The sequence below is a fragment of the Ciconia boyciana genome, chromosome 1 (assembly GCF_034638445.1).
Source record: "Ciconia boyciana chromosome 1, ASM3463844v1, whole genome shotgun sequence".
Classification (NCBI taxonomy): domain Eukaryota; kingdom Metazoa; phylum Chordata; class Aves; order Ciconiiformes; family Ciconiidae; genus Ciconia; species Ciconia boyciana.
In genome coordinates, this window is record NC_132934.1 from 198,021,429 (window position 1) to 198,044,975 (window position 23,547).

The window sequence follows — 23,547 nt, forward strand, 5'->3', positions numbered from 1 at the left end:
CCCTGCTCGGGTAGCTCAGCCATGCCAATCCCTGTGCTGTCATGTTTAACTGCTAATAAGTGATTTTGGGAATAAAAGGCAATCTACAGTTGCACACTTGGATTGCATTTGTAACCTTCAAGTGTTCTTAGCATCGATAGGGCTAATGTTTCATCAGGAGGCTACAGGGTACTAAAGCAGATGACTTATGGGATTTGATTCTACTGCCTTTACCAGCTGAGTATCTCATAACAACACTTCAAGCTTTGTCAAGACTTGTAACTAATGCCAGCCTACATACCTGTATGAATAACAACTTCCCCTTCTGTTCTTTATGCATGCATAGATGCATACAAGCAGGAGCTGCTTGAATGCCCTCTGCATAGAATCATAGAATGGTTTGGGTTGGAAGGGAACTTTAAAGATCATCTAGTCCAATCTCCCTGCCATGGGCAAGGACATCTTTCTCTAAATCGGGTTGCTCAAAGCCCCATCCAGCCTGGCCTTGAACAGTTCCAATGATGGCGCATCCATAACTTCTCTGGGCAACCTGTTCCAGTGTCTCAGCACCCTCATTGTAAAAAATGCCTTCTATATGTCCAATCTAAACCTACCCTTTTTCAGTTTAAAACCATTGCCCCTTGTCATGCCACTGCAGGCCTTGGTAAACAGTCTTTCTCCATCTTTCTTATAAGCCCCCTTTATATATAGGAAGGCAACAATAAGGTCCCCCTGGAGCCTTGTCTTCTCCAGACCGAACAACACCAACTCTCCTAACTCCTTCTGTTCACTTTATCTGTTTTCACTTGTTTTGAATAATTATATTAACTGCAAAGAATAGAAGCTGTTACTTTTTCTGTGAAATTCCTGAAATGATACAGTGTAACTAAACTCATTTGTATCAATCTTTTAAATTGCACATCTTTACATGTCTAAGGAATCATTAAAATGCTTATAAAGTTAAAATCTGCTAAGTAGGTTGTGCCTTTTGACAAGGTTTATTTCTTAGGTATTTTTGCCTACCTGATTTTTTTTCCTGTAACATGGCCAAATCTCTTCAAGCAATTGCTTTAGAATTGCATAAGACTATGGCTTACTCTTGTAGTATTAAGTTTGTTGTATGAGATGTGTTTTTCTGGCAGACATCTGTATGTAGACTAGAGATACTTGGATTGATTAATGTTCATACCACTTGTATTACATAAATGTAGTGATTATATCCGTAAATAGTTGCAATAATTTTTGCTTTGAGTGATTGTATCCAGTCTGTATGTACATTTTATGGGAGGGAAATTAGTTTAAATGATGTGATGCCAGGTGACTCTTGTTTTGTGAGCTTAAATACATAAACTGTGACCACTCATGTTGCTATGGTGATTAGCGAATGCTCTAGTATATATGTTCATCCATAGGCTAGCTCTGGAGTTGTATAACTTCAATTAATTGCTCTTGAAACATTGCCATCTTTCTGATCAGAAACACTCGGTTCCATTCTGTACCGCTTGAAATACGAATTGTATGCAGAGGAAGTAGAATAGCCGCACTAGAAACTTACTATAGTGTATATTGCTTGTCAAAATGCTGTATTAGCAATGAGGGGCAACATGCTGTCCTTTTTGAGTGTGTTCCAAAGAGAGGTTTATCTTAAGAAAACAATCCCTCAAATTCTTTTTTTCCAGGATTTACTGCTTCTTGGAGCTACAGCCATTGAAGACCGCCTGCAAGCAGGTGTTCCAGAAACAATAGCCACACTAATGAAGGCAGAAATTAAGATATGGATTCTGACGGGAGACAAACAGGAAACAGCTCTCAATATAGGTATCCATCTTTCTGGCTACTCTGAATTTGTCTGATATGTGGCAGGTTACATACTAGATCTGCTGTGCAGCATTTTAAACAAAAACAGGCCTGCTTTTTATAGAACGGTTCCTTGGTAGCAGACAGGCATGTGGTAGCCTTCACTTTGGAAAAGGGGAGGGTTTGGAGTGAAGTCTTTGCTCTGAGTGTCAGGCTATATTCAGGTTTTTTAAGGCAAAAGGGACACTTCTGCTCTTGGTTAAGCGCAATTCTTGTATGGAGTGAATATAGGTAACTCTGAGCTCTCCCGTTTCCATCAGAACGCAGACTGTAATGTTTCACTTATACTGTGCATTATATCAAACTATTCTATGGCCTTTTTCTTTTCTTACTGACTGCATTTTCTAGACTTCAGTGGAGTTTGGGATATGATGGGAAATACGGTAATAGAAAGTGTATAGCTTACAACTTCTTGCAAAGCTTGTCTGTGAAGGTAGGTGGATGCTTGAATAACTGCTCCTGCTGTCACCTTATGGTGCATCTGTTAGTCAAGTATGTCGTGATTGTTAGTGGAAGTGTATTGCTGCTATTGAGTGTATGGATGGAGTTTAATGTGGGTTGTTTTATCAAGGCACAATACAGATATCCTTGTCTCAAACTTGTTGATGCATCTTAGCTTACAAACTACATTCTTCATAATGCAAAAAAAAAATCTTGCAAGGATGTGAACAAAAAGTACAAATTGGAAGTATTTCAGACAGGTGTGCTTGGGTACTGATGTAATAGAATGGTAACCTACTTAAGACATAGGTGTTTATCTGACTACCTGTTTTTGCAGCATAAAACTGAAGAGCTTTTAGCACTGTAAGTTTAGGTTCATTATTAGAAGCAGCCCTTAAACATTAGATGTCCTTTTAGGTCATAAATGTATCTGATAAAATCAGTCTATATACCTGACTACTTGTAATTTGTGAAATACAAAGATTTTACTGTAAGGCTGGGCTGAACTGGAGGTGCACATTGTAATTTAAATCCTGTAGCAACTGTATGTTGTGCTCTGTAGCACTTCTGCTATTGTGCTAGTCTTACATTGGATATGCCACATGAGTTAGGTCTAATAAGTACTCAAAACTCGAATTCTTCAACCTTTTTCTCACTGTAGATGCTTTCAAGGTGGGCAGCCTGGGTAGCAATACTTTGTGCTGTCACAGAATGCTGCTGTGCTTGAAATGCCAATTTGTGAGCTATACCTGTGCTGCCATCATGCCGTAGCCCTTCACACAACACTAGTAGCCTCCTAGGAGAGGGGCTCTCCAGGTCGTAACTGAGTAGTAAAGACTTAGTAAAGGAACAGATCCTGATACAAGCACCCCTGCCCCATGACATCACATATCTCTCAAATGTAACATCCTTGGCAATATAGTGTCATGATGCTCTTTTTGATATTTTTTCTCCATGTAGCTGGTAAATCTGCCCGGAGATGGGAAAAGGCAGAGTGGCACTCTAGTGATCTGATATCTCGCGGAACTGAGTGACACGTTCACCTTTTTTCTGAAGTCTAGAACACTCAGCTTATCCCCACTGTCTCTAGTGTGCCTGTGTAAAGTGACATCCACAACTCCATTCAGATTTGGAGACAAGTCTGTTTAGATGTACAAGTATAGGTTAAAGGGGTCCTTATCAGCATAGGTTGCCTTCTGTTGAAGGAGCTATTTCTTTAGCCTTCTCAAGTTCAAGTTGACTTCAAGATTCTCTAAGTATATGAAGAATGTGACCAGTGAAGCTTTTTATGTATAGAACTGCAAGTAGATGGGTCTGGGTGTATTTCAGGCTCCTCCTGGCAGAACTGTAATGCTGTAATAACTGTAACTGCTGTAACTGTAATAACTGTAACTGAACTTACATTACCTTTACCAAAACTTCAGGTATTTGCTATTTTTTGTCTGCTTTTTAATTTTTTCTGCTTTGGTTGTTTTAGAGGAATTTCAGAATGTAGTCTGCTTGACTGACTAGAGTTTTTGTTTACTTATCAAAACTGAATCAAGTTTCATGTATCTTTGTATGTTGAAGTTGGTACCAAGAGATGAAATAACTTGCTGAACTGATACAGTTGTAGTAGAAATAAGGTGGATGGCTTAAGTAGATGATTGATTTAAATGCTAGTTATCTGGTTTGAATCACTATCTGCAGATTTTGCTTTCTTTAAAAGCAGAAGTGAACTTAAGAGGATAGCAGCATCATCTTTTGACAAATTAGGAAAAAAAAAAAGTAGGTACCGATTTTGGCATAAATACCTGACACAGCTAGCCTGAACACAAGTACATGAGCTTTACAGCAATTGCTTACTCTGAAGGCTGTGAAGGAGACTAACTTCCAACTTGTCTCTAAAACTGTTTTTTTTTATGATGGCAACTTGAAAAGAATAAGCATCGCCCTTACAACTTCTAAATTATCACTTTGTTTAGTGTACAATTTGGTAGTAAAACTCTGGAACTTAATTAGCTTCATGTTCAAGTTGGCTTGAAAGTACAAACATGTGGCAACCTTCCAGATTTTGTATGTAGCCCATTAAAACTAATAAACATTCAATTTAAAACCCAATCCACATGTACACTTTATGCTTCAGGTGTAAATATGTTATCTGGGGAGTCAAAAGTATTTTCACTTTCTCATTGTGCATGGAGGTTATGCTTGTGGACTCTTGGCTTGCTGTATAGGTATGCATGTGTATTGAAGGATATTTGAGCTCTCAGCATCTGCCCCAAGGAGTTGAGTACTTTGTTCTTCCAGCTGCTTCTAGATTCTTTGGCCTTCAGAATTTGTGTGTGTCTCTTTTGTCTCTTGACTGCATTCTTGACTTCTCTGAAGAGTAATGATTGACCTTGCTGTGGAGTGGTTGCATGCCTTCCACTCGGTCATGTGCCAGCTGATAGTGCTGCGGGTGAGGAGTGTGTTCCTGATAAGCTTAATACTGGTCAACCATTTGAACTCTCTGCCTATAGAAAATAGGAGTTCCGGGTAAAGAAACATCTTTGAGCATGACATATGGTCTTCAGTTTTTATCAGCTGAAACTGTCCTTAGCCAGTGTTTGTAAACAACTCCAGAAGGCTTAAGTGTTCTTGTAGCTTCATCCTTCTCTTAAAATGATCTGCAGACTCTGGGTCATCTTCCTTTCAGTGAGGCAAAAAAACCCCATGGCAGATTTCTACTTACCACCATCCTGGTGCTCATCCAGGCTCCCAGAAAATCAGAACTTATGTATTTCCAGCCGATAACTTCCTTAGTAACAGATTGTTTTCTGGGAATGGGAGTGTAGTGTTTACTGAACTGCATCTCTCCCTTGAACAAGGAATCAATCCTGACAGTTGAGCGAAGTACTCTTACAGTATGCATTCATAGCTGTGAGCATGGCCTTACAATCATAGAATGGTTGGGCTTGGAAGGGACCTTTGAATATCTAGTCCAACCCCCCTGCCATGGGCAGGGACATCTTTCACTAGAGCAGGTTGCCCAAAGCTCCATCCAGCCTGACCTTGAACAGTTGCAGTGAGGGGGCATCTACAACTTTTCTGGGCATCCTGCTCCAGTCTCACCACCCTCATAATGAAAAAAAGTCTTCCTTATGTCCAGTGTAAACCTACCCTTTTTCATTTTAAAATCATTACCCCTTGTCCTGCTATTACAGGCCTTGGTAAAAAGTCTTAGTCTTTCTTTTAAGCCCCTTTTATATATTGAAAGGTCTCCCTGGAGCCTTTTCTTTTCCAGGCTGAACAACACCAACTATCTCAGCCTTTTTTTCATAGGAGAGATGTTCCAGCCCTCTGATTGCTTTTGTGGCTCTCCTCTGGACCTACTCTAACAGGTCCATGTCTATCTTGTGCTGGGGGCCCCAGAGCTGGATGCAGTGCTCCAGGTGGGGTCTCGGGTCCCATTTTTCATCCACCAGTGTGCCCAGATACTTCTCAGTAGGGCTGCTCTCAATCCATTCATCCCCCTGTCTGTACCGATTGGTATTTGGGATTGCTGCAACGCAGATGCAGGACCTTGCACTTGGCTGTGTTGAACTTCATGATGTTCTCACAGGCCTACTCCTCAAGCCTGTCAAGGTCCCTCTGGATGGCATGCCTTCCCTCTAGCACATCAGCTGCACCGTTCAGCTTCATGTTGCCTGCGAACTTGCTGAGAGTGCACTCAATCCCACTGTCTGCCATTGATGAAGATACTAAATGGTATTGGTCGCCGGACTGACCCCTGAGGGACACTACTCATTAATGGTTTCCACTTGGACATTGAGCCATTAACTGTAACTCTTTGAATGCAGCCATCCAGCCAGTTTCTTAGCCATCTAATAGTCCATCCATCAAACCCGTATCTCTCCAATTTAGAGGTAAGAATACTTCTGTTATGGCAAGCTGTAATTTTTCAGTTGAGGGAATGAAAGCAATGCCAGCCTGCTTGCCTGTATCCCTATGTGATGTTTGAGCAGGGCATGCGTGCCCTCTCTAAACACAGAGCATAATCATTCTTGCCTCAGATGCTAGATTCTGTATGCCTGCAGTACGAATGTGCCTGTGGGCTATGATCTTGAACTCTGGTTCAAGCAATCTTTCTCCCAGGACACTTGAAGGGAAACAAGTCCCAGAAGTACCTGATTCATCTGCTTCATGGACTTTTAGTCAGACTTTTAAATTAAAGAGCTAGTTATCAACTCACAGGTCTGGATTGATATTTTATACCTGGTTTTGAACCAGCAGTTGATCTTATTCTACTCAGAGGCATTGACAAAAATATGCCCTGATCTTAATGTATTTTTGCTTGCCATGTTAGTACTGCCAGTAATAACTATTATAAAACTTTAAAAATATGACTACAAATGTCACTTATAATCTTACAGTTGCCAGTTAGTTTGTTTTGTACTAGTGCTTGATTTTAACATCTTCATAGTCCTGAAATTGTACATAATGTATAGATCTCCTATAAACCGTTGTTAGGCTTGACTTGTATCCTCCTATTCCAGTCTTGATCCCCTTCCTGCTTAATGTGATGACAAGACACAAAATGACCTCAATTGCAGGATTAGTTCTTCTGACTCCATGACTTCCAAGATGCACAGCAGAGCAAATTTGTTTTCCACAGGTTTCTTTGAACTCTACTTCTTGAGTGGCATCTTTTGAAAGAGGTAGAATGAAACAGTGAGCAGTGGTTTAGAAATTACAGCTTGGTATTGTAGCTGCTGTTCCAACCAAATGCTACTAGATAATCCTTTTGAATTAGTTATACTGAATTTGTAACAGCCTACTGAACAAGGCTGTTGCCATTCCCTGGGGAAAGAATAACCCTGACATGGAGGGAAGTGCTTAAGTTTGCAATATTCTCTTTTTCTTCTCAGTAAAAATAAGGAAGTGGTTCTTCAGCTTGGGAGTAACTTCTAAAAGTGGCAAAATGACTTTTTTTCCAAGTCAGTGTTTTGTCTATATCTGTTGAAGCTTCATTACTCAGTTCTGTACTACCACCTAAGACTTGTTCACAGGCAGAATCAGAGGCTATCTGCAAAGTTTTCATGTTGTAGGCTGCACTTGGTTAGAATATTTCATCCTTTTCCCAACAGGTGAGTTCAATGTCATTCTGTATTGTTCTCTAAAGCAGAAAGTAAACCTTAGCTCGTTAACACAAATAAGATGAAAATGTATCTGCAAGATTGCACCTGATATCCATATACCACATAGCTGTGAAAATGGAAGAGAAACAAAACTTCTGCAGGTCATCAGACCTGCTGCCTGAAAGTGCCTGGCTATGTGATATAAGCATGTCTTCCACAAAGTAAGATGAGGATTTGCTTTCTTGACAGAAGTCATTCATGCGGGCATGCTAACCTTGGATTATACCTACAAAACTAGCCCAATTATAAAAATTCTGTAGCCTGAGGAAATGATTTGCATTGGAATTGATGAGCCAGTATGGCCTTCCTAAGGAACCAAGAATCCCACAGAAAATAAATTCATGCCTCAGTTGTTTTCTTGCTGTTGTGAGATATGGAGGGAGACACTTAATCTTTTTACATTGACTATGCCATTCTGCTTTTGAACCTGTGGCCTTGCAGTGGTTCATCACTGGGATGTTACTCTTATACTGCGGTGGCCTCCAGTCTCCATTTAAGAAAAGTAAAAGACTTCCTGAGACCTCATTTTATGACAGCAATTTCTTAAACTCGCTGTGATTTATTTCTATACAAAAGCACAGTAGAAATAGAAAATAATTCTATTGTATTTCCTTTTCCTGTGTAACTTGGATTGGCAATAAAAGGCATGTGCTTCAAATAAATGAGTTCTCTGCTGTTTTATGAAGTTACATGACTGTGCCAATGCCAAGAGAACTTGATGAGCTTTTTAGGATAATGCAGTGGGGTCAGTCTGATGCGAGTTTGCATTTGTCTCTTGCCATTAATATGAGCTGGAATTAAACTGTTTATTCTGTAAATGCCAAGTATATGTATCCTGGATATGACTTTCTCATGTCAGTGACAATCGTGTGGCAGAGGAACTGCCACTTCAGTGGCATTGAGTGGTACTGCAGTCACTGGCTTTTACTGTTACAAAAACAAGAGGCTTTTACTCTGTCTTGAGAATTTTTGCTTTTGATTTTGGTGTTCTGCCAAATGTACAGAACTACCTTCTGAGTGCTGCTCCAGACTTGGCAACATATTCTTGTTCTTTCATGTCCCAGTCCTACACTGAGAATAATCTAGTACAATTACCTGATGCCACTAGGAGCTGGTAGGGGCTCTGTGTGTGTCATTGATCTGTAGTTTTTGATGAAGCTCAGGACCTTCCACAGTAAAATCTCAGGAGTAAAATATGCTCCTGTAACCAAAGTGTGGGCTAAGGGGACTGGGTAGCACCGATGGATTCAATGTGTATGCTTCCAGTCCTGTGGCATAGCTGCAACTGTGCATTCACATCTGTTCCTGTAACGTGTTGAAGGCAATTCTGCCTTCATGTAGATTAAACAAAAAAAGGTATAGAAATATTTAATTTTGCTGTAGGGCTATAGCCTATAGCTACTGCATCTAGTTCATATGGTGTTTTCTTTGGTTAAAACATCTCAAGTGATGTATTTGGAAATGCAGATGAAATGCAGCCTCTGTTCCTAGTAAAATTGTCAAGTTGGAGTGTCCTATACACCAATGTTTCCAGTAGCCTGCCTGATAGAAGTAACTGCTCAAAAAATAAATGGTAATCTGGCCTATAGATGCTTATCTTAAGGTTTAGCTAAACCTTAAATATTCTTCCAAAAAATAAATCCTTGCGGTTTTTTTTTTCTCTTGCAGGATACTCTTGCAGACTCATTTCACAGAGTATGTCTCTCATCCTGGTCAATGAGGATTCGCTAGATGTAAGTAAGCAAATTCTGGTGTAATTCTTCACAGAAGGAGGTGTTGCTAACAAAAGGAAAAGTTGTTGAGCTTTCTCATTTTATTTCTCTCACTTGCCTTTAGGGGTAACAAGATAAACAATTCATGCTAAAACAGGGGTGGGTTGTGCAAAACACACTCCTGAGGTCTCCAGTCATAAGCCGTACAGATCAAACTACAGTCTCAGAACAAGAAACTAATTAGGTCCATGGGTTTGATTCTGCTGCAAACTGGTGAAACCTACAGTATGCCATCAGGAACACTGTTAGGCTTTAAGGTATAGATATAGGAGTAACATGTTTGAAGAAAAAGTTAAAAGATTCATTTCAACATAATAAGCTATCTTCAGCATTGCATGGAACAGCTGTAACCAAATCTATGCCTGAGCAAACTGCACTGTGAGCTTGCCTATGTACAGCTTTTGAGACCTAAAAATTGGATCAAAATTGCCTGCAAGTGGTTGCCATGCTCCTCAGGTATGTGCAAAAATTAACTAGAAAAATCATACACTTGTACACAAATCTTTCCAGAAGATCCTTTTTCCAGTTTGCCTGTTTCAGTATCAATATTGGCATTTGATATCACTTGAATATTTGATTGCTATTAGAGGTATTTGTAGGACAGATGAAAAGATCTATAATAGGCAGGATCTGATACTTGTTGACAATTCATCCTGCTTGACTGAATTCGAGATGCAAAGCCTGTACCTTTGAGTATGAAAGGAGTTACTGGATATCTGGAAATCTGGTGGAAGAGGGGAATACTATTGTGGCAAAGTAATTGCCTGATAAGTGTTACTTTCTAGTTGTGTCTATGTGATTTAGTTAACAGCAGCCTTGATAGTATTTTCAGCTTAGACTCAAGTTCTTTGTATGCGGTTGTGGCATCTCAAGTCCTAGTGTTCTAGCTCACCAGAACTCAGGAAATCCCAGTGAATCCAAGGGGAGGTGATCTGCCTCCAGAGGCTGGATTACTGGTTTCCATGCAGCATAATGCACCCTGATGGGAGCTGTCTCACTGAGTTCTAGCAATGAAGGCCATGTTAGTACTCTTGCAGAAGTTAAGTTTTGTGTTTCTGCATAGTTAGAGACTTGTTTAAATAATTCTAGTGGGAAAAGAAAACTTTGGGATTTTAACTTTTAAACAGTTACTACATTAAGTGTGTGTAGATTGGAGTATGTGAATTGTTTCAAGCAAATATCTAGATGCCTTGCTTAAGACTCATCTGCTCAGTTTTCCACTCCTGTATGGTCCGTCTTCTAAGGGAATGGTTTCCTTTTTGAGAGTTCAAAATACTGTGCTTCTGATGAGCTTTCTGCCACACTTGGCTGACTGGACCACTTAACCTGAAGAAAGATGCAGAACATCAATAGAAAATGAGCAGCTGGTGGTCTTTGTTTCCTGAGGAAGATTAGTTGGTTAGGATTATAGGAATAAGAAAACTTGGTTTCTTTTTTCTTCATGTATTGGGAACTCAACCCAGAAGAAGGAAAACAGTTATGCTTTGTTTTCTTTTTAAAATTTCTTACACATTCTGAAGCTCTGAGTCAAGCACAATTGAAGTTTTTTGACTCTGGAAATTAAGATTCTTACTTCAATCTGAATTAAAAGTAGTTCCTCTAAATTTGCAGAGACAAACGATGTGCCTGTTGTGATGCTTGTTCAGAAATAATAAGACTTAGAAAAAGATTCTCTATGGCCAAAGCAAGGGGTACAAACTGAAGACATGACAGAAGAAGTTCTTGCTATATCAGAGGAAGAAAATAGAGCTAACATTGCTTGGTATTTAGAAACATCTGGAAGCTGGACAAGATAGTCTTCAAGCCATGTTAACTTGACTTTTTTACTACTTCTGGTTATGAATGCAGTGATACAGTGACAGATTTTTGGATACCTCTACTTGTAGTGAATGTAATACCGAAGGTGTAAGTAGTACCTAACAGCTTCAGCACCTGCTTTTAAATTGTGACTTCAGTTAATTGGGTGAAAGGACCATGAGAGGGCAGGATGAATAATGAAATGGGTTACTGTGTGTGCCCTAATGGTGAGTGCTTCAACCATGGGATTTTCCTTCAAATGTCAAAGAGCAGTGTAGGTAGAACGATTCAAGGACTTTTAGTAAGAGGCAAAAATGAACTTGCCTTTTCTGGGATGAAAGGCTGGATTTAAGCAATAAGAAGTGAGAAAAATGTGCCCAGATCTCAACTTTTTTTTCTTCCCCTCCCTTCCCATCTTCAACAGCAAGAACAGCTTGACCCTGGCCTGTGTGTAGAACCAGCTCTGGTTAACTGGTGTGATTGCAGTCCTATCTTGTTTACAAAACTGACATAGACTTACTGAAATGTGTATCATGTAGCTGTACAAAGGAATACACTTACATATATTACTGTAGGATTTTTAGACTCCAAAAAGGCTTCTGTGTTTTATTTTCAAAACTTGGTATATTTTTCATTGCTTTAGGATAGTAGGGGTTTGTTTTAGCTAATTTTATCTATGCATTTGACATTCTTGAAGTCCTATTAGATCCTTCTGCTTTTTAGACCATTCTTTGATACTTCTCTTGAAACATGAGAAAATGGAGGCCTATGTCAGCTGGTTTTGACTCAGTAGATCCTATGTGATGTTAAAAGTGCTGCTTTAACAAGAACTCATTGTGCAACTGTAACTATTCAGCTTGATCTGCTTTCAGTTGATGGGCTGGGTATGTGGGTTGGGGAGAAGTCTGACAGTTTCCATACTCCACCTTTTGAGTACCTTTCAGAGGGTCAACTGCTTACTTCTCAGCTTCAGTTGACAACCCCTGCCTCAGTATATACACTAAATGCCAAACCAATTGTAACCAAGTGAAACCTGTCCTTCCTTTTATCACAGATCTATGAAGCAAAAATGGCTACTAGAGAGGAAACCTAAAAGGAAAAATAAATAAGAGCCAAAGAATATAGGGTACAGAAAATGCTGAAAGGTGGGAACTAGTGTATTCCAAGAAAGTATAGAGGGAATCTCCTATTTTAAAATACTTGAAGGCTTATTTTAATTCCTTTCTGAACTTGGTAGCATATGCACTTTCAGGTTTTTATATATTCAACTTTTTCCCCAAACTTTAGCCAAGAAGTATGAAGGAAAGGTAATGTGGGAACTGAACTGGGAGAAAATGTCATTGACCAAAGCATCTCTTCTCACTTTCCCACATGCCAGCTTTGCAAATACTTCAGTAACTTCACTTGGAGTTATAGACAGGACCCCTGCAGAAAGAAATTAATTAAATCAATTAGAAGAGGCTATATACCCTTTTCCCCATTAAAGGCAATATGTATATGAAAGGGAAAAGGTGACAGATCTACCCACCCACTTCCACTTGCTGAATCTTGAATCCATTGTCCAGTTTCAGATTGAAGTCTTCTAAGGCAGTGAGGGGAGGACAGGAATGAACAGCTGTCTCTGCTGTTTAGGAGAGGGGAGGCTAGGAGTCAAGTGAGGAATAGTAGGGCAAGTAGTTATTTTCATAATTTTTAAGCTTTCTCATAAGTAAATGTGGTGCTCCTCTTTTGAGGTCTTCTGTTAAGTACTTTAGAAGCAGAAACTGGAAGTCTGGAAAACTGTATATAGAAGTATTTTTTTTGCAGTGATAACTAAAAAATAAAAGTTAATCTCTGGGTCTTAACTCCAGAGTTAACTCTTGACTTCTAGGTGAAACTAGAGCTCTTAAACAGCTGTACTACAAATGAGAACATGGGTACAGATTTAAAAAAGACAGGGTAATTAACTGAGAAGCTGTATGGATTGAACAGTCTAGGAAGATTTAAGGTTGTATTAGTCTTCATGGTATGGGTTAAGATAAGGAGAAACTTTTTATTGACAATCTGTTCTCTTACTGTGTTGAAGTTTTGGCAGATTTATCTAATTGACAGTCTCCACTATGAACACCAATCAAAGGTATATTGACAGACAGACCCCATGATGGTAGAGGGGGTAATTGGTCACATGTAAAACTTGAAAATATTACTGGAGGCTTCTACTGTCTTAATGCCAGAAAGCACTGTGGTTGGATAGATGGGGGTATGGAGCCTATTTTGAAGACCCTTGAGGACTCTGTTTGTCTTTAAAGAGTGTGGGGATGGGAGGCTTTCTGACTCTATAGAATACTGGCCATTAAGGTGGATCTGTTACTCAAATAAGAATGGTTAGTCATACTCGTAAAGCATGAGAGGTCAAGGATGACACCATCAGTCATAGAGCCATTTCATATGCATCTTGCCACGTGGCTCAGTCTAAGGACACACTAGAATGAGAAGCTGTGATCAAGTATGGGTTGACATAAAATGAATCCTTTCTCTCCCCTCTTTTTGCCTGACCTCTGTCAACATAGAAAAGAAATATGCTATCAACTTTCTAGTAGGCATACTTTAAAATCCCTAGATAAAAAAAGGAAACTCTATCATAATCTTTTCCCACCTCCTACCTCTAGTTATGTAGCTGAATGAGGAGTTCTGTGGAATACAGAGAGCACAGCAGCTGCTCCTAATTCTTTAAGTTGGAGTGTTGCTGATGGCTCATGTTGAATTGAATGCCTGACACCTTGATTTTGACCTCAACTGTGATCAGTATTATCACAGTACGCTTAAGGATTCACTCTTGTGGATAGCTGAAGGTACTCTGCAGAACTCAATGCTAGATACTTACTTTGGTGAATTAATGTTATGTGGTGCTTGGTGCACATGATAAAGTAGTGGTGGGAGAATGGGGAGTGGGAAGAAACAACAGAGTTCCACCTGTGCATAGCAATGTATCTTCCACACCTAATTTTAGCTGATTCCTTCTGGTTTCCCTTTCATGAGCCAAAAATGTGAGCTAATACTATAACAGTTCTACAAAACATAAAAGATTGGTGTCTTCATTTTTCATGCTTTTCATTTGTGTAGCTTTACTTCTTTGAAATAACATCACCTAAATTTTGCAATTATAAAAAGCTGAGAACATCTCTTTTCTGGTCCTGTAACTTTAGATAAAAGTCAGAGTTGGAGATGACAAACTTAACCTCAGCTGTGCATGTCTCTGTCAGAGGTTCTAAGGAAGGGGTCATGGCTGCTGCTGGAGTGATTTGAGTTTGAAAAGTGATAGTTGTTAAACAACATCCCCTGTGCAAAGTTGAGAATTTACTTCAGACATATCATGCACCAATATTCTTGGAGCACTTCAGTGTTAATTGCAGATTTTATACTTGAAATAGCCTGTAAAACATAACCACGGCTGATTTATGTTGAGTAATGCAGAGTCCTTAACAAGCCACTAATAAGTGGATAGGTTTTAGCAAAAGCAGCAGGTAAAATAGTATCTATTCTTAGTTTATTCAGGTTCTAGTTAGACACTTGTACATGAAAAAAAGCTTTGTGGAAAATGATTGTTGCATTTTCTAATTTTCCTCTGCTGCCCCCTCATCTATAGGCGTTCCAATAATTTAATGCGTGGAAAACTTTGGTTGTAGAATCCAGTTGTAAACTGAGACAACAGTATTAGAAGTTTCTCAGTAAACGTAAAAACTGATGGAAGCTTTCAGAACCTTAAAAAAACCCAGAGAAATGGAGAACCACGACATGTCAGATGAGCAAAAAAAACCCCATTGATATGTAGTTGCTGGTCTTTTAAGTGAAGAAAGTGATGATGGGTGATTACATGGTACATCATGAAGACATATCTAATATCGAAGGTGACTGTGATGCTTTAGCTCAGATAACATGTGGGGCTTTTCCAAAACAGGAGCATGGACTTATGGAGCTGGTACATCAAAAATGCTTTGTATTACATCAGTCTTGTTTTCAAACCAAAGAAATTCTGTTTTTTTCAAGTACTCTTATCACCATTTTTAACGTAGACCTGAATTTTCTGTAAGTCTAAATATAGAACTTGTACATGTTTTGTTAATAATTGCCACTGGTTCTTTTAATTCTAAGGTACGTGTCTTTAGCTACTTATTGCCAATTTTTCAGTATCAGATATCCATCGTAATACTTATTTTGTATGTTGCACCTGTAACAGCAATTATGACTTTTGTTCAACTTAGCCTAAAATCTATCAATAGAAGATTCTCACATCTGTAGCATATATTTAATATATTCCACCTCTGAAAATCCATTAATGCTAAAAATGAATTTTTACAAGATAAAAGTTGAGCTTAGAGCCTTTAAATATTGATACGCTTTCCCCTTTGTGCAGTCCCTGTGTTACTTTTTCCCCCCCACTTCTGCTCCTTGGCATGCAGCAGCAGGTGAGATGTGATCGAACAACTGTCTTGGCTTGTTTGAGAGCTAAATTTTTTTCTAAATCATGCACTTGAGGGAAAAATCCATCATTTCTGTTCCCTTCAGAGAACTAGTAGGTATAGAAAAGACTAATCACTAGCTTGATTCAGCTGAATTCTAGAAACTTAGCATAATAATCTGCAAATGTTTGTGTTTTATGGACTTATCTATATGCATACATATGCTCACTTAGTTTTTCTTTCCTCTTAATAAAGCTTTTTCAAGTGAAAATATTTTGAGCACGAGATTTACTTTGAGCATAATTTGTAGATTCAGTTTCTGTTTGTTTAAATTAGAAACACAATAAAATCTGATTGTGTAGCTTTTAACCTGGATTAATTTCTTTCATTGGCATCTCATAGAAGTTGAGTTCAGTGAGAGGGAAAGCTGAAGAAGGGAGATCATATGACCCAGAGAGGCCCTGGAAAGCCTGACATGAGAGTAGTGGATATTACAGCTGAGGGATGTTGGGTGTGTTCCCCTGGCCTTCGGTGCTGTAGAAAGGAGAGCTGGGAACTGTATCAATTGGTTATCACGTTGGGCTGTATTTAACAGTAGTGGAAGGGCAAAATTGGAGGGACCCAATTCTGAACCTATGCATAGTATTTTGCTGTAAAGTAATTCTGTTGATGTAAACGGAGCTACACAGTAAATGTGTCCTGTGGAACTCATGTGCCTGGACTGACAGTTGTCATCCTGTGTTTATACATAGATGTGTAAGTAACCACAAACTGATGCTCCAGTATAAGAACCCTTAATGCCAGCGCCTATTGATGATAATCTGACTAAAAGCATAAGCACAGAAGCAGAAGCTGACCACCTTCACTTCGCTGCTTGCTCAGCTGCATCTTTTGCATTCTTCACTGTTTGGATGAGCTGTTGAACATGAGCATGGATAAACCTGTTTGTGCTACCATGGTATTGTGTAGTATTCTTAAAAAAAACTTCACAGTGTAATTTGTTGTCTGCAGTCAGTGTCTTGACTTCCCAAACTGGGTCTTACTATCTGCAGGGAAGCTTTACATGCAGTTATGCTTTGTATTCTAGTGGTGAAGAGTGAGGACCCAGAAAATTTGGTTATTTTGTTGTTACCTTATTTTTGCTATTCTGTAGGGTAGCATTACTACAAAGGTTCTATAACCTATAAGGAAAATCTCTTGAATCCAATAATATTCTCATGCTTATCCAATGACTTTCATGATCTTCATTCTTATGGGCACATTTCCTTCCCACACTTCTGAACAGAGTTTAAAAAAAACAAACAAACAATCTTTTAAGGAGAGATCTTTAATAGACACCATTATTCCTTTTATTTAAATACTGATAGATCTATAGATTTAGGATTATCTGGGAATCATGCATCTAAACTGCTCTGGATCTCTTAGGAAGTAGAGCTCTGATCTGGTCACTGGATTTACCCATATGCTAGAAATAAGCAGGTCTTGCTGGGTTGCTGCCTAATACTTTTTCTAATAACCATTGGGAAAACTCAGACTGTGGCAAGGAAGAAAACCTGAGAAGTAGGCCATTAAAAATAAATTGTCTGTCAGCATGCCTGTCTTAAAGCAAAGGATATGGTTCCAATAGTGTCTTCTGTACTATACTTCTGTACACTGTACAGAAGGATTTGTGTAGCATTATGGTTTCCATAAGAATGGTGTTGGCTTCAGTACAGGAATTTCTTTAGCATACACAGTATGTGAGTTATTTTATATAAATCTGTATTTCAAATTCTTGAGCACAACTACAAGACACAGTGCCTTGTGAAGCTCTGAGAAACTTTGAAGGTGTTGCTTTTTGGATCCTGATGCTCCTGCTGTTGGAAGAAAGGAAGTCTGTGCATTGGCAGTGATGTCATGCTGACTACTCCTAAGGAATGGGGGTAAAGTCATTGTCAGCTTTTCAGACTAAAACCAAAGTTACTTACTACTGGGAACTCCAAAGCATTGGTATTGTGTTCTTCAGTCCTACTAAAAGGTAGTAAGGTGTACCAGTAACTGCTGGGAAGATGAGAACAAGTCCTGTACTGCTAATGCCTTGTAGATGCTTTGAAGGTTACATCTTGTGTGTTGCACAAGAGAGGAGACTGGGAATTTTTCTCCCCTGCTATCATCTGCCTAAATGCTTTCAGATAAAGTTAGTATTCTCAAACTGATCAATGTGGACAAGCTCAGTTTTAGCCAACCATCAGCTCTCCTTCAGAGGGGCATCTAGGATGCTCCTCTGGTGTCTTGTGGCTCATAAGTTACTTCAATCACCAGTCAGCCTGGAATTGTAATCAACTCTTCTGTATAGTACCGGGAATTTGCAAAGGAAGCTCGTTAGGAAAACTAGGGAAAAAAATAAATTTCTCTATTGTACTAAATTCTTTATATTGCTCATATTTCTGTTTTTCTTAATCTAGAAACAGATGTCAAGCTAATAAGTAGTTACACAAGGAATAGTGTCTAGTAATCAGATCAATCTTCAAAAACATTAGGTAGAAGAGATTTAGTGGGTTTTTTGTTTGTTTTTGAGGAACAAATAGAATCTTTCATAACTCCAGGTATTTGATAATCTGCATAGACAGTTAGTTGTATGTATGTGGAAAATATACAGCTCTTCGTGTGAAAAGCTGCTTTGATTTGAGCCCACTGTGTAGAATTACAAATGAAAGACTACAGGTGTTAACTGGACCTGTAGGTTTAAGTACACACAGGACTGTGTAACTTAAGTATCAGATGAACATTTTTTCAGGAAGTAATACTAATAGGTTTGAGCTGTGAGTGGTGAATGAGTTGGGCTGGTATTTTTGTTTCATCCTACTTTCCATTTTCAGCATTCATTAATGACTGTTTTCCCTTATCTGCTTTTTTTTTCTGTTAGTGTTTTCTGGCACTGTGATAGTTGGTTTGGATTAAGTGGGGGGCACTTGGACCTGAAGGAATGCAAGGACCTTTAGGAGTCCGAAGACCAGGTTTCTAAATGACTCTTCTTTCCATAGCTGGAAATTGCGGGGTTGGGGAGGGCTATTAAAAAAAAAACCAAACACTCTCTTTTCTAAGTTACTTTTCCCTTCATATCTTAAGTTCTAATAGCAATGACATTTGACAAGACCCAGAAAAGATCTTGCAGCTTTAGGCTGTGGGTATTTTAGCAGGTGGGGGCTCATCCTGCTAATGCCTTGTCCATGCTATAGGACAGAATAGATAATATTACATAAAAGTGGAAGGGAAGAGTGTGTGTTCCCTGAATTCCATCTAAAATTTGCTATCTTGTTTGTAAGAGTTGTCTCATGTTAGAGGAAAATGACTGGGAACAAACACTATTTCCCTTAAAACTGCTAATGGTCTTCACATACGTGGAGGCTTCTCTCTCAATAGATGATCCCTGAGTGTTATCCAGATCTGTTTTCTGCTGTATAAGTAACAATATAATAATGGTTTCAGCTGGATGGTGAAGGAAGTATGTTTGCTTTGAAGATGGGATTCTCTGCAGCATACTGATACACTTCTTTCTAATAAGCACAAGAGACCATGGAAATATAAGGATGCATAATGAAGTGAAAGCAGGATTTTGTTAAATGAGAAGCTACCAATGAAATGCAGTTTTTGCTTATGTTGAAGTATGATGTTGTGTTTTTTAGGGGAATAAGACTAAGCAGGTGTCTGATCTGTAGGAAAATGAGTTATGGATACTGATCCTCTTGATTGACATGGCTAATTTTACACATCTGTAGAAATAGTTCAGATTTATCTTTTGTATTGAAGGGTAAGAACTAAGTACTCCTTTATTCTCTCAAGATAGTTATTTTCATATCTGATCCTCTGCTTTCATTGAAGGGGAAGGGGAGTCCTTGTTCATGCAAGTTTGTGTAGTTTTCTTAAGCATAAGCAGTCTTCCTTTTTTGGTGCGGGGCCAGCCTAAAGCAATAGGATTTATTCACCTGCACTGTTAACTTAATGAAGATAGTGGAGAACTACTGCTTCAGGGTAAGAATTAGGGTATGTCTTGATCACATCTTCAGAAAACAGAGATATAGGTATCTGTGGTCTTATTTTTGTGGTTCCCATAATACTGACTTACTACTTTGTTAAACATGTTTCTGAAGATTATTTCCTTTTTCTTAAGAATTAGAGAATCATTCTTGTAGCTGAAGCTTGATTACTCCAAGCCTGCTCATCAATCTCATAAAGGAATAAATTTCCTTCACATGAGAATTAAGGAAAAAGATCTTTTACATTTGGTTGAAGCTAGAAAAAGTCCCACTGAATTTTTCTGGGCTGATTGGCTTGTCGGAAACTATAATTAAGCAATTCTCCAGCTGTATGAAATTAATACCTGCCTATGTATGCAGAAGGTTAAAAAGCAGAAGGAACACATAGAGTAGAACTGATCAGAGAAATCTTTTAGAAATTTCTAAGGCTTTTACGTGCCTTTGCCACAATGATGTATGCTTATTTTTTTACTGAAAAATGTGTCAAGATGTGTTTTCATATATGTAACTCCAGTCATTTAACTGAGGTAGTGATGCTAGAGGGTCAGTTTTGCTCTGTTTCATATTTAGGAGGTGATTTGTTAGAGAAGATAAGCTGACTTGAAGCTAGGTAGTGAGTGCAATCTCCTCTCCATAATTTCAAGACAAAACTGATTTCAAATAATTCCCAAATCCTAAAATTATCAAAACCAATGTTCTAAGCAGGCCTAAAATCACAGTTCTGAAATGTCAGAACTTAATGCTTTTTTGGAGAGCTTTGGGAATATGAGTGTTAATGAGAGCTGAGGTGATTCAGATGTCCATCTGATGTCCATTCAGATGTCCATGTTGAAGCTTCCATCGTGCTGGGTTGCAGTGGTATGTATACTTTTTATATACTCTGTCTTTTCAAGCTAGCCGGGCAAGGTAAGAGTGCACATGTGAAGCTCTTGACAGCCCTGATGGACAACAGGGCTGTGGTGGTGGTGGTGGGAAGACTTTTAGAGAAATTGCCTCATAAGCTTAGAATTGGTGTAATCTTTTTAGTTCTTGCAAACTCGTGTCTTGTGCTCCTCTTGGGTAGTCCTTTTTCCTTCTACCCAGAAATAGGCTAATTTAGGAAGAGAATCAAAATCCATGGAAAACTTGACTATTCACTTATACTGCTGTGTTCTCTGTCCTACCCCACCATGACAAAAGTAGATAGTGAGTTTGAGTTGAGCAATGGTAACGACTTATTTGAGCATGTTTCTTGGTAGACTGGCTATATTTCATGGCATGCTTCACTTAAGTAAAATGTATGTCACAAAATAAATTCAGCTTAGTCACTGAAACCAGCTCCTCAAGCTGTGGCAAAGCTTCCTGTTCAGCTATGTCTTGTTTCTCTGTGGGATGTGCTTGTCCTGGGAGTGCTTCAATTTTTTTCCTTCTGTATCATGAACTTTTTTGCTAGTGGTTTTTCTAAATGCAGTGTTATAAACATCTTGTGACACATTAGTTGTGTGGCAAAACTAGCTGTGAATAACATAATTTGTTTTCTGAATTGGTAGCTTTCCAACCTTTTCACTTCCTTCCCTTCCCACCCCCTCCAGAAATCTCAAATTTGTGGATATATGGGAGCTGTTGCAGAGTTTAGACTTTGCAGTTTGCCTTTGATTTGAAAGAAGAAAAGTATGCTCTTGCAAAAGCAGAGTATTTCTGTCTGTCAAGACAACTCTCATGCATCCTTCCTATTTGCTCAAATAAGCAATGTAAGATATTCTGTTCATTTGACCCTGTTAGTCTTATGGGAGCAGGGTTAAATCTTAACATTTTAAACTGTCAAACTTTAAAGCAAAAAGGCTATGGTGTAGTCATGTTGTGATGATGTCTTTCTATGGCAGAGTAGACCACCTGCATTATCCTTTGTCAAGGAATGTATTATTAGCTTGTCATGAATAAGGTGTGTCATGGGGAGAGATCTATTTTTAATTTTGAATAGGTTCTCCTTAAAAGAACCAGAGAGTCCTCCAATTTGTTTATAAATAAAACATATTCCATAAATAACTTGTTCTTTTGGTTTGCTGCTAATTAATTAAAAAAAGAAAATGTAACAGCTTGCAGAGTTAGAGAATTCTGTGGGTAAATGTTTTGCTGTTGACCTAAGTACCACCACAGTAGGGTCCATAAACTAGATGACAAATGAGTTTTTTGCAGGTAGGACTGCTGTAAGGTTGTGGCTGTACTGGTACTTACGGAATGGCTGGGCGCGTGCTGTGATGCTGAGCCACTGAGAAGTCTGAAGAAAAAAATGCGATGTATGATGATTAGTCTTTTCCAGGATATATGCCACTGTAGTATGGTGACCCACAGACAACCTGTGCTGCACAGTCTCTTATGACAGTTTGTTACTGCATCCTAATAGTGGAGAACAAAATTGCCAGTTGTAAGCTCAGTTCTAATAGCCTGTGCTCATTATGGGCAGCAACTCTTCACTTCAGGACTTGAGAGAAACTGGATCATATCCTCCTGCTATTTACTGCAGGATAATGCTGTTGAACCGATGGGGAATTCTTCAGACACAGCCCTGAATTATTTCAATATTTTTTATAAAAATTGCTCAAACCTTGCTCTCACTTCCCAGAACAGTACTGATACGAGATACTGGTGCAAATTTTGTTCTAACGTGTGTGCCACAAACACATGACAACCTCTTAGAGGACTAACATTTTTGGTGACTGAAATTGTTAACCATTGATAGCTTCTGCTGGCTGAGATGAAGAATGCAGGGTGCTTCTAGTATGTGCAGTTATTTCACCCTATGCATTCCTGTTCCATTAGGTGTTAATTCAGTGCAGGTCTCTTGCCTTTCTTGAAAACCTATTTTGGGAAGCAGTTCTGTCAAAATGGCTGTAAAGCCTGGTTTTGCCTGCCCTGTAAGCCTTATTTTCATCTTTTCGTCTTTTTATCATTAAACTTTTGATCTCCTGATGTGCTCCCAATTTATGGCAATGTCTCTGAGATTCAAACTTTGTTTTGTAATTAGGGGTTTTGCAGTTCCATATCTAATAAACTGGGTTTAAACAAATACTCCCCAGTGAGTAGACTAGTATTTGGGATCACTGTGTGCACTTAGAGGCTGAGTTTTATATTCAAGTGATGATATTACAGCTGAGAAGGGGGCAAGTGCACGGAATGGCCAGCTGAGTGTCTGCCTAGTTGTATCCGCAGAGCTTCTGAAATAACTAAACCAGAATTATCTTCTAGGTGCTGTGGACTTCAAGTCTTTATCAGGGAAACTGCCTTTCTTGTGATGCAGTGCTTCATAACAAGCACCTTTGCCAATTTATCTCACCTTAAATTGAAGTTTGCAAGCTATAGCTTTCATCTAATTAATGGATTTTTTTTTTAATTGGAGCTGATTATGCTGTAACTTCAGTGCTTAATATGCTCTTCCATGTGGAACTAGTTGCTGATCTGGTATGAAGGGAGTACTGACACTTCTTTGAAAGGCTTTATGAAAAAATACTTTAAGTGATCCACTATGGCAATTCCCGCAACAAAGCCCTCAAATCAAAGCTGAAAGCCTGGTTATCTAGTCCATTTTGCTAATGTGTTTGTTCGATCTGTATGTCTTTGGATCCTTTGGTGCTCCTTTCTGGTCAGGTAAAAAGAATTGTTCAATACAAGGTGGTTTTACTTTCTCTTCCTTATCTGAAACATTAAAAATAAGTAACTTCTTAATCCTAGAAGGGTGACCTGGACATTAGTTCAGTCTACCTGCATGTCCCTCTTGTTTGAAATATGGCCATAGGGCATTTACATCCCTTAGGTAAATCCTTGAGAGCAAATCTTGTCTCTGAGGCAAGAACTGTTCAGCTGTGGAGTATTCTAATTTGGGGCCTCTGCTGGCTCATGTAACAGTGACTGTAGGGTAGAAATTCATACAGACCATCTTGGTTTAAGCACTTGCTGCTTCTTTAGGCTAATTGTACAGCCTGTATTTAATATTCAACTCTGATTTGCTGTGGCACTCCAGAAAAGAGAAAGTGACCCCTGAGACAGCTAAAGGTTGAAATGATCATATCATAAATGATATGATCCTGGTTTTTCAGTCCAGGATCATATC

The 23,547-nt window shown here is 38.9% G+C and overlaps 1 protein-coding gene across 1 annotated transcript in view; it reads left to right on the forward strand.

The window, feature by feature from the left end:
- Positions 1-23,547, forward strand: part of ATP8A2 (ATPase phospholipid transporting 8A2) — a 349,297-nt gene that overhangs the window by 96,209 nt on the left and 229,541 nt on the right. The window contains exons 23-24 of the mRNA XM_072850471.1: positions 1,659-1,797; positions 9,105-9,169. Of these exons, the coding sequence (XP_072706572.1) occupies positions 1,659-1,797; positions 9,105-9,169 (204 nt within the window). The remainder of the gene's footprint in view (positions 1-1,658; positions 1,798-9,104; positions 9,170-23,547) is intronic.